Source organism: Monodelphis domestica, chromosome 5, assembly GCF_027887165.1.
Source record: "Monodelphis domestica isolate mMonDom1 chromosome 5, mMonDom1.pri, whole genome shotgun sequence".
Classification (NCBI taxonomy): domain Eukaryota; kingdom Metazoa; phylum Chordata; class Mammalia; order Didelphimorphia; family Didelphidae; genus Monodelphis; species Monodelphis domestica.
In genome coordinates, this window is record NC_077231.1 from 218,859,379 (window position 1) to 218,870,448 (window position 11,070).

The 11,070-nt window shown below is 38.5% G+C and overlaps 1 protein-coding gene across 1 annotated transcript; it reads right to left on the reverse strand.

The window, feature by feature from the left end:
• Positions 1 to 7,846: 7,846 nt before the first annotated feature.
• On the reverse strand, positions 7,847 to 8,779 carry LOC100012145 (olfactory receptor-like protein OLF3). Its single transcript, XM_001366320.3, has one exon. The coding sequence runs from the start codon at positions 8,777 to 8,779 to the stop codon at positions 7,847 to 7,849; it is 933 nt and encodes a 310-aa protein (XP_001366357.2).
• Positions 8,780 to 11,070: the final 2,291 nt, after the last annotated feature.

Sequence of the window (11,070 nt, forward strand, 5' to 3'; positions counted from 1 at the left end):
ACTAGCAGAGGGGAAACTTATTGCCTTTCTCTTATACCTTTGCAGCTTGTTGTTGGGACTTCTGCACTAGGTGGCATAGTAGATAGTGCTTTGGACTTGGAATCAACAAGTCCTGAATTTAAAATCAATGTCATACATTTTCTAGTTCTGTGACCTTGAGGAAAATCACTTTATCTCTTTCCTCCTCGGCTTTTTCATCTGGAAAATGGGGATAATAATGGTACTTACATCCTAATGTTATTGTGAGGACAAAAATGAAATAATATTTGTTTTGTTGTTGTTATTCCTCATAAACACACTCATGTTTCTTTAATGACTTTTGAAAATTTGGTTTCAAGAACAAGAGAGCAGATTCCTGAGTTGTAGAAGCAAAGACCGTAGTCTTCACTGTTCCAAGTCTTTCAAGTTTTTCTGTCTCTCAGGCTCCATTGCTGTATAATGGAGGTAATTATACCTGATAGCCTGTTATGTTTGTTTGTAAGGGCAAATGAGATCATACATTTGAATGTTTTCAGCTCTATAAAGAGAACCATTTAAGTATTATGAACAAACCAGGGGCTAATTTCTTTCCTACATTCACTCATGTTTTGAAAGTCTAATAATGCCTTTTTTATCCCTTTCCTATAGACAGGGAATTATATATATTTTTTGGTCGTTTCTTTGAATACTGCTCATCATCCCCCTTCTTTTGTGTTGCAAGCATCATTAACATCTATCCCTCATTTCTTCCAGGCTCTGTCCATTCAATTCCATTCCTTGAAGTTGGTTACAAGCTTCTCTTTAGTACATGTGCTGCTGAAGCGAGCACATAAGCTTCTCTTTAAATGTCCCTATGAACCTGGTCAGTCTTTCTCCATTTCCAGTGACACTGATAGATGTCACTTATTGTTCAAATGCTTTCCTGAAAGGGTTTAAATTGTGTTCCGTTGGAGTTTATTTACTTGAATGCTGATCGAAGGTCCATTTATTTTGTTTGTGCAAGAATTTTTCAGTTTTGCATAATCAAAATTAACCATTTTATCTTTTGTAATGCCTCTATCCCTAATTTGGTTAATAACACCTCTCCTATGTATAGTTGTAAACAGAATTTGATCTACTACTCTGAAATGTTTTCATAGTATGATTTTTAATATTAAGAAAATTGTTTGGATGGGGGCTCAGTGCTAATTAATTAAAGAGATTTTTGCATTTTTTTGTAATTTGTGAGGAAATATAAGAACATATTCTTTCATTGTCTTTGAAAGTAACAAACTAGTAGCAGACTGAGTGGTGGGAATTTGTTGTGTCTCTCCCCAGGGTTATCAGAGAGCTATTTGGTATCATTTTACACCATCACAATATTAGTACACTCCATAGGGTTACTACAGTTGGTGGTATCAAAAGTCAAAATGCTTCATTATCTTTTTTTTTCTGGAAAAAAGACTGATCTCCATTACCCACCCAGACTCTTCTGATGTTAGTTTCTCTTTTAGATTCTTTCATTTACAATATCAACTACAATATCTAACCAAACCTGTGTTTGATTTTGAGAGTAAATTTTCTTTGCCAGAGTTTTAAATGCAGTTATTTGTTTGGCAGGATTGTGTGTATAATCTGAACAAAGAGAAATGAAAAATTTTAAAGGAGGAGATCACATTCCATTTAGCCAGTGTTGTGTAGGCTTTAGGTTATAAACTTTCTGAAAAGGTGCAGTCTTTTTAGGGGCTGGGAAGTGGGGCAACATGATATAGTGGAAAGAACACTGAACTTGGAGACAGAGCTGAGTTTGAATCCTGGTCTTGCCAATTACAATCGGTGACCTTAGACAACTCATTTTACTTCTTTGGGGCTTAGTTTCTGAATCTGTTAAATGAAGGGGTTGGACAAGATGATATTTTGATTCTCTGTTGGTTCTAACATTCACAGATACATGCTCTAGAATCAAAATCCACACTGAGATACTATGGAAAGGACTTGAAATAACAAACGAAGCACATCTGCCTTAACCAGGTATCTCGACCTTCACTGAAACATACCTTTAGCACCACGGAGAGCCATGGAACAAGGTTTGCAAACTTCTCATATTTACAAGGGATATATATATATATATATATATATATATATATATATATATATATATATATATATGGTGCACACAGAGCAGTAAGAAGTGAATGTTATTTTTTCCCCTTTGATATCTAAAATATATTAGGAGCTCAATTCTCATGAGTATTAGTTAACATTTTATTCACCCATATACTTGGACTAAGGACACAGATAATCATATATGCATACAACTAATTATTCTTTGGGCAAATGGATTAGGATCACTAGAAAAAACATCATGGAGAATTCATGACTTATAATGCTAACGTATTGTTAATAATCTTCTTGCATTATAATCCTCCTTGACTTCTTCATAACAGCCTCCTCCTTGAAACTCTTCCTTTGTCTTTCTTGACAGTACCTTCTGATTCTCATGCTCTTGCTACAATGTCTTTGTTATTTTATTTCTTCTTTTTCCTATCTCTGAAATGTCAGCCTTTCCCAGGGTTTGAACCCTGATACTCTTTTCCTCCCTCCCTCCTTCCCTCCTTCCTTCCTTCCCTCCTTCCCTCCTTCCCTCCCTCCCTTCCTCCCTCCTTCCCTCCTTTACTCCCTCCCTCCTTCCCTCCTTTACTCCCTCCCTCCTTCCCTCCTTTACTCCCTCCCTCCCTCTCTCTCTTTCTCTCTCTCTCTCTTTCTTTCTTTCTTTCTTTCTTTCTTTCTTTCTTTCTTTCTTTCTTTCTTTCTTTCTTTCTTTCTTTCTTTCTTTCTTTCTTTCTTTCTTTCTTTCTTTCTTTCTTTCTTTCTTTCTTTCTTTCTTTCTTTCTTTCTTTCTTTCTTTCTTTCTTTCTTTCTTTCTTTCTTTCTTTCTTTCTTTCTTTCTTTCTTTCTTTCTTTCTTCCTTTCTTCCTTCCTTCCTTCCTTTCTTTCTTTCTCTCTCTCTCTCTCTCTTTCTTTCTTTCTTCCTTCCTTCCTTCCTTCCTTCCTTCCTTCCTTCTTTCCTTCCTTCCTTCCTTCCTTCCTTCCTTCCTTCCTTCCTTCCTTCCTTCCTTCCTTCCTTCCTTCCTTCCTTCCTTCCTTCCTTCCTTCCTTCCTTCCTTCCTTCCTTCCTTCCTTCCTTCCTTCCTTCCTTCCTTTCTCTCTCTCTCTCTCTCTCTCTCTCTCTCTCTCTCTCTCTCTCTCTCTCTCTCTCTCTTTCTTCCTTTGTCTTAGAATTTATTCTAAGTATTAATTTTAAGGCAGAAGAGCTGTAAGGGCTAGGTACTTGAGTTTAGTAACTTGTCCAGGGTCATATAGCTAGGAAGTATTTGAGGTCAAATTTGAACTCAGGTCTTCACAACTCCAAGCCTGGCACTCTATCCACTATGCTACCTAGCTGCCTGTCTTATTTTTCTCTATTTTCCTTTTACTCTCTCAATTTTGATATTATCTACTTTCATGGCATATAGTCTCCCCAATATATAGATATCTCCAAAACCTCCATCTCTAGCCCTGTCTTTTCTATTGAGCTCCAGTCTCACATTACCAATTGTCTCCTAGATCTTTATATCTTGCTGTCACACTGGTAGCTAGAATTCACAATATCCAAAACTCTTTTCTTTTTCTTCTTTCCCTCCATCAAAACCAGTTCATCTTGATTTCCTTTTTTTTTTTTTGGTTAGTGACATCACATCAGAATCCTCCCAATTGCCAAAGTTCCATGATTTCTTTCTCTTTCTTCCTCTTCCACATCAAGACTTTTGCTTTCCCTTGCAAAAAGACTTGAGTCTCTGTTCTTTCTGTTTTCTCCCCATTGCCATTTCTCTAGTCATGGCTAGAAAACTTCCCTGATTCCATTCTCTTACTCTTCAAAGATTTAGCCTGGGGACAGTTAGGTGGCCCAATGGATAGGGACCCAGGCCTGGAGATAAAAGGTCTTAGGTTAAAATCTGGCCTGAGACACTTCTTTTTTTTTTTTTTAAACCCTTACCTTCCATCTTGGAGTCAATACTGTGTATTGGCTCCAAGGCAGAAGAGTGGTAAGGGCTAGGCAATGGGGGTCAAGTGACTTGCCCAGGGTCACACAGCTGGGAAGTGGCTGAAGCCAGATTTGAACCTAGGACCTCCCGTCTCTAGGACTGCTGAGACACTTCTTTATTATGTGACCCCAAGCAAGTCACTTAACCCCAATTGCGTAGCCCTTATTGCTCTTCTGCCTTGGAACCAATACTTAGGTTTGACTCTAAGACAGAAGGTAAGGATTTTTAGAAAAAAAAAAATAAACCTAGACTAAACAAAGATTTATTTTCTTAGGGTATTATTTTGGCTATGGAACTTACTCTTTTAAATAAAAACTTCTTTGGCTCCTTATGCTTGTCAAGGCAAGTTCAGACCTTTTAACTTGACATTCAAGATCCTTGACAATCATGTGAGATGAAGGTCCAAGTAGGAAGAGAGTAACACCATTAATTGTCTCTGACTCAAAATTCTCACTTTTCATGTGGCCAGGCTCTGCTGGATGTGCATTTGGAAATCCCTGCCTAATGTCTCCATTATATCCAGTAACCAGGGGACACAGTACTCCCCTTTTCTATCTTTTACCCAGATGTGGAATAAAGTCTTTTCTTTTCATCTGGAACAATGTTGGAGTTTTAAAAAAGACAGTTTCTTGCAGTCACTTTCTTCCTTGGTCCAACTGCAAAAGCACCTATATCACAGATGCATAAATAACCTGAAGGGTTGAAATGGTAATTTATACTAAAAGAAACAAATATTCAGCCATTCAATCAAGAAACATTTATTAAGTGCCTACTAAGTGCCAGGCATGGTGCTATGCTCTTAAGATACAAAGAAAGGGAAAAGACACATTTATTCTTAGAATTTACAATCTAATGGGGAGACAACATTCAACCAAATAGGTACAAAAACGTCATACGTACACAGGATGAACTGGAAGTAATCAACAAAGGGAAGCCCTAGAAATGAGGGAGAATGGGAAAGGGTTCCGGTAGAAGATGAAATTTTAATTGGCATTTATTATTATTATTTTTAAATTTTTTTTTATTTTTTAAATTTGGTCAATTTTGAACATTATTCCCTGGTTACAAAAAATCATTTTCTATTCCTCCCTCCCCTCCCCTGTCCCTCCCCTCCCATAGCCAAAGCACAGTTCCACTGGGTATTACATGTGTCCTTGACCAGAATCCACTTCCATATTGTTGGTATTTGCACTACGATGTTCATTCAGAGTCTACATCCCTAATTGTATCCCCCTCGACCCATGTAATCAAGCAGTTGTTTTTTCTTTGGTGTTTTTACTCCCACAGTTTTTCCTCTGAATGTGGACAATTTAGCTGGCATTTAAAGGGAGCCAGGGAAGCCAAGAGGCAAAGGTGATGATAGAGAGCATTCCAGGAAAAGGGTACAGCCAGAGAAAATGTTTGGAGGCTGGAGATGGAGTGTCTTATTTAAGGAACAAGAAAAAGGCCAGTGTCATTCTTTTGGAGCATGTAGCAAGATGAAAGACGTAAGAAGATTGGAAAAGTATGAGTGTTTGTGTGTGTGTGGAAGGGGGTCAGGTTATAAAGGGCTTTGAGTATCAAATAGAGGATTATTGCTTATCCTAAAGGTGATAGCCACTGGAATGGAATAAAGGTGTGCTAATTGAAAAGTCAGTTCTGTGCTCGCTCTAGAAAGAACTCTTTTATGAATAGAGGATGGACTGGCATGGGAAGAGATTGGAGTGACAGGGAGACCAACCAGCTGGCCTTTCCTATGGTCCAGATGTGAGACAATGAGGGTCTGCAGCAGGGTAATGGCAATGTTAAAGGAGAGAAGAAAGGGTATTTGAAAGATGTGACAAAAGCAAAATTGACAGGCTTTGGTAACAGATTGGATATGGGAGTGGAAGGGAAAGATGGTATTTAGTGCAAGCCTGGGTGAATGGGAGGTTGGGAAAGCTCTCAACAAGAATAGGGAAGTTAGGAGAAGAGGAGTGTTTAGAGGGAAAAGTGGTAAGTTCAGCTTTGGACAATTGAATTGTCATCAATAGAAAATATGGTTTTGGATGTCCAGGAGGCAACTGGAAATGGGATTCTGGAGGTAAGGAAGGCAATTAGGGCCATATAAGTAGATCTGAGAATTATTAGCATAGAAATGCTATTTGGTACCAAGGGAGTTGATAAGATCACCCAGTGAAGTAATATTAAAGGATAAAAGAAGAGGGCAGAGGACAATCTTGGGAGGAATTCATGGTTACTGGGCATGACTGAGATGAATGTCTACCAAAGGAAACTAAGGAGGGATCATGCTAGCCAACCCTGGGTAAAGCATAGTCATTGTTTGATCCACATTTTCAAATGTATACTTGAGTATGAATTGATGAAACCTACATATAGAACAAGTCCTCAAAACCTCTCATGGTTATCTGCATTTTCAGAGGAGTTTGTTAATTTAATCAAGTATTTCAGAGATAAATTTTAGATATCATCAATAAAAATATTTTAGGGGAGAAATAGTCCTTTTGTAGCCCTACAAGAAAAGGGGAGGATGCATACTAATTGGGTTCTGAGAGTTATCAAAATCCAGAAAAGTCCAGAGGATCCTCAGAACAATAATATGCTTTTCTCCATCTCTGCTCCTTCTTGAAGATAATCTAAGAAATATTTCTACAATCTCATGTCTCTCCTACTTTTTAAATTCCATTTTATTCTGTTTCCACTATCTAAGTAGCCACAAGATACAGACATGACATGTGGTATCATCAAGGTATCCTGATGGATAGTGTGCCACATTTGGAGTCAGAACAATTGATTTAAAGTCACGTAACGTTGGATAAGTCTCTCTCAGTCCAAGTTTCCTCATCTGTAAAATGGTGATAATAATAGCACCTACCTAATAGCAATATTGGGAAGATCAAATGATATGCCACACATAAAGCAGTTTTCAAATCTTAAAGTCCTAGTTTTTATTATTCGACTTGGTCTCACAAATAGCTTATCATAGCCACAATATAAAGGTAGTGTAGGGGACAAAGTTACCTAATGTCATGTTTGCCCACCATGGGACTATAACACTTAGGGGTGAGGTACAGGACATTCAATAAGTATGAGTCCTAATGTACTGTAGAGCCAACACAGTATCACGGAAAGAATATGAGGCTTGGATTCATGCCCTGTTTTGGTCACTTACTAGTTGTGTGACCTTAGAAAATCATCTGACTTCTTTGAATCCCTTTTCCTTATCTAGCTTTCCTTCATCTATCTCAAAAAGTTGTTTTAAGGATCAAAAGGGCTAATACACATAAAGACATTATAATGAAATGTCACTTCTATGAAGCTACCTCTGAGTGAAGAGCCGTCCCATAGGAAATCAAGACTGTAGTGAGGTGAGAGGTAAGAGTTCCAAGGTACAGCATTATTTCTCGGTGAAAAGGCTGTGAAGGATAGCTACGGTGATGTGAGCATAAAAAAGGGATTATGTATAAATGTGTTATTATTGACCTGAAATCAACTTGAGGTCATAGGACAGAGGAGCATAGATCTAGAGCTGAGAAGGACCTCAGTATCATTTGGTCCAACTCCTTCATTTTACAGCTGAGGGGTAAAGCAGCTTGTTCAAAGCCACATAGATAGATCACTTTCTCAAAGCAAGGTGGACTCTTTGCCATGATGCCAGGCCACTTAGTAAAGAGACTAAGGTCATTATTGCCATGATCCTTCTAAGTATCCACCATGATGCTCCCCAGGGCCTTCCCATCCATCCACAGGGCACTTTGGATTGATGCTCTATTGTTCTTGAGAATTCCTCCCTCCCTTGTAGAGCAATGGTCTTTCTTCCTACCTTAGGCTGAGCTCCTTCCTATCACTTTTCTCAGTGCAGCTTTCATATCCTTGTTTCTGAGACTATAAATCAAGGGGTTGAGCATGGGAGTCACCACAGCATAGAAGAGGACTACCATTTTGTCCTGCTCAGCTGAGGCACTGGAACGGGGCTGCATATAGGTGAACAAGGCCATCCCATAAGACATGGAAACCACAGTGAGATGAGAAGTGCATGTCCCAAAGGCTTTGCGACGTCCTTCGGTGGAACGGATACGTAGGATAGCTGCTACAATATGAGCATAGGAGAGAGAAACCAGGCAGCAGGGCACCAGTAGCACTATGACACTAGATATTAAAATAATGATCTGATTAATGGTGATGTCTACACAAGCCATCCTCACTAGGGCCAGAGTTTCACAGGCTACATGGTTCAAGACATTCCTTCCACATGTAGGGAGTGTCACTGTGACTGCAGTCTCCACTGCTGAATTGACCAGGCCAATGAGCCAGGAGACTATGGCTAGGCTCACATACATTCCTCGGTGCATGACCATGACATATTGCAAGGGGTCACAGACTGCCACGTAGCGGTCATAAGCCATTGCTGCCAATAATAGAAACTCAATTCCTCCTAATGCCAAAGAGAAGAAGAGCTGGGTTGCACATCGAGTATAGGAGATGGTCTTTTTCTCCATGAGAAAGTGTGCTAGCATCTGTGGGACCCCACTGGTGGTGTAGAAGATGTCAACAACTGAGAGGTTGCAGAGGAAGAAGTACATGGGGGAGTGGAGTCGAGAATCCAGCCATATCAGAAGGATGATCAGTCCATTACCCAGCAAGGTCAGCAAATATGTTGCCCCAAACAGCACAAAGAGTCCAGTTTGAGTCTGTTGGTCAGTGGAGAGTCCCAACAAGATGAACTCATTGACCCAGCTCACGTTATCAGCCCCCATTGAGAAGGTAAGGCCAGGCTGCCAGAGGAGAAGCAATAGCAAAATGCCACTCAGCAGGCTTCTGCTTAAGTCTAACAAACTAAAATAGGACTCTATTCTGGGCACTAATTTCTTGACCTGAGTTTTGAACGGGAAGCTCTTAACATTAACCAATGTTAATCTTTGAGTCATGAAAGTGGCTCCACTTTGAGGCCACTAACCATAGTTATCTCTCTAGTTTTAAAAACTATACTATTTTATTAACTCAAATTCACATTTGTTTGACTATTTAAAGAAACTAACAAAAAATCAATGCACTAATATTTCTCTTGTACATTTGGAATGCTTTTTTACAGATGAGGTCAGGGTGGTGAGAAAGTTTAAACTCAGGTTACAGTAGCCCAGTGGTTCTAGACTTTTGTTGTGAGGGTCATTTCTCTTATTGCTAACACCTAGTGGCCAGTGGACAGAATACTTCTATTTTTGTTTACTCCTGGCAGACTTGTTTACCTCAAGCAAACAAATCTAAGTAAGACACTGGCATTTATTAGATTTGTTATGATTCTATGCAAGTTGCTTCTTTAGAGAGAAAGGTATTATCATATAGTAGAAAGAAGAGTGGCATTTCTGGTTTCTTCCCATTCTCATATTCTTCAGTTCCATGGGATTGGCCCATAACCCTCACTTCCTCTTCAATTTTTTCCTTCCCAATTTGCTTAGTATCAAAGAAGCAGGTGCCATTAATGGGTATTATTTGGGTGGGGACTGAAAAGTGAAAAGCCGGATTGCTCAGAGTAGCAGTGGAAGCAATATTTGAGGAATCACAGAAGAGTTTGAAGGGACACCAGAGATCATCTTGATAGGCCAGCCCACAACTGAACAGGAATTTCCTCTCAAACATATTGGAAAAGTGACTATTCCTCATTTGCTCAAAAGAAAGAGAACCTAATTTTTCCAAGAGTAAATCATTCTCCTTTTGGATAATCTCATTGTTAGGAAAATTTCCCTGGCAATCCACAACTTCTTTTTGTTCCTACTAGTTTCTTCTGGAATCAAGAAGAACAAGCTTAAACTCTAAATCTTTCAAGAGTTCTTGAAATACCTGAAAAACTGGCATCTCTGCTAATATTTTCTCTCTGTCTTTTCTTCCTTTAGCAGCTAATCTTCATACTGGTGGATCTTGAGGTTGTCCTGCTTCTGACATTAATGTATTAATATTATTTTTGTGACCTTGGATAGTCATTTTACTCTTTCTCTTGGAAATTTTCTTATTTGTATGTAAAATGAGGGGTTAGACTGAAGGTCTCTGAGATTTCTCCCTGCTCTAAATTTATGACCCTGTGATCCTGAGTCATTCTACTTGTCTTTCCCTGAATGTTTTTTAGCTTATTAATATCCTCTCTAAAAATGTGGCACCTGGAGCTGAACACAATACTTGACATGTTATCTACCCGTTACAGCTATATACTCTTGTCCCTAGGTCTTCTCAATTTGGATTAATATTTCACGAGTTTTTTGGCTGCTTTATCACACTGGTGATTTGTATTGGGTTTGTAAGCTACTAAAACTATGAGACATTTTTTAGATTAATTGTTGTTAGCCTTTCCTCCCCTTTTTGTACTTGGGAAATTAAATTTTTAACTCTCAAATAATTTATCTCTATTTAATTCCATCTTACAGTATTCTAACTTGATATTTTTGAATTCTGGTGGTCCACCATTGTTTTAAGTATGTCTTCTTCCTTTGTGTCATCTGCCAGTTTAATAAGCATGCCTCTTATTCCTATATCTAAGTCAATAAAAATTTATGAATGGCAAGATGTTAAGCATGGACCACTTTTGAAGTTGAAGTTGACAATTTATCTACGAAAAATTAGGTCCATCCATTCAATCAGCTCCAGATCAACTAGCTGGATGTTTCCTGATCCATATTTGTTTCTTTTCTCTAATAGCATGATACACTTTGTCAAATGCTATTCTAACATTTAAGCAAACTAGCTATAGTATTTATCAAATCTGTTAGTTTAATAATTCTGTCAAGAAAGTAAATGAGATAGGTTTGGAATGACCTGAAATGATTTAGGTAGTAGTAAAGTGGGAAGGGGGTCAACTATGAGAAAATGGTGTTACACATGCTTAGCAGATGACTGGAAAAGAAGGGTGAGACAAAATTATATTTCAGTTCAATGATCCTATATTATATACCCATATTTTATAGTTGTGAAAAAGGTAGAAAAAGAGACAAGTAGCCCCATGGCTCTTGTTCATTCAGGAATGTGTACTTGAGACAAGGAGTTTTGAATTTTGATGCCA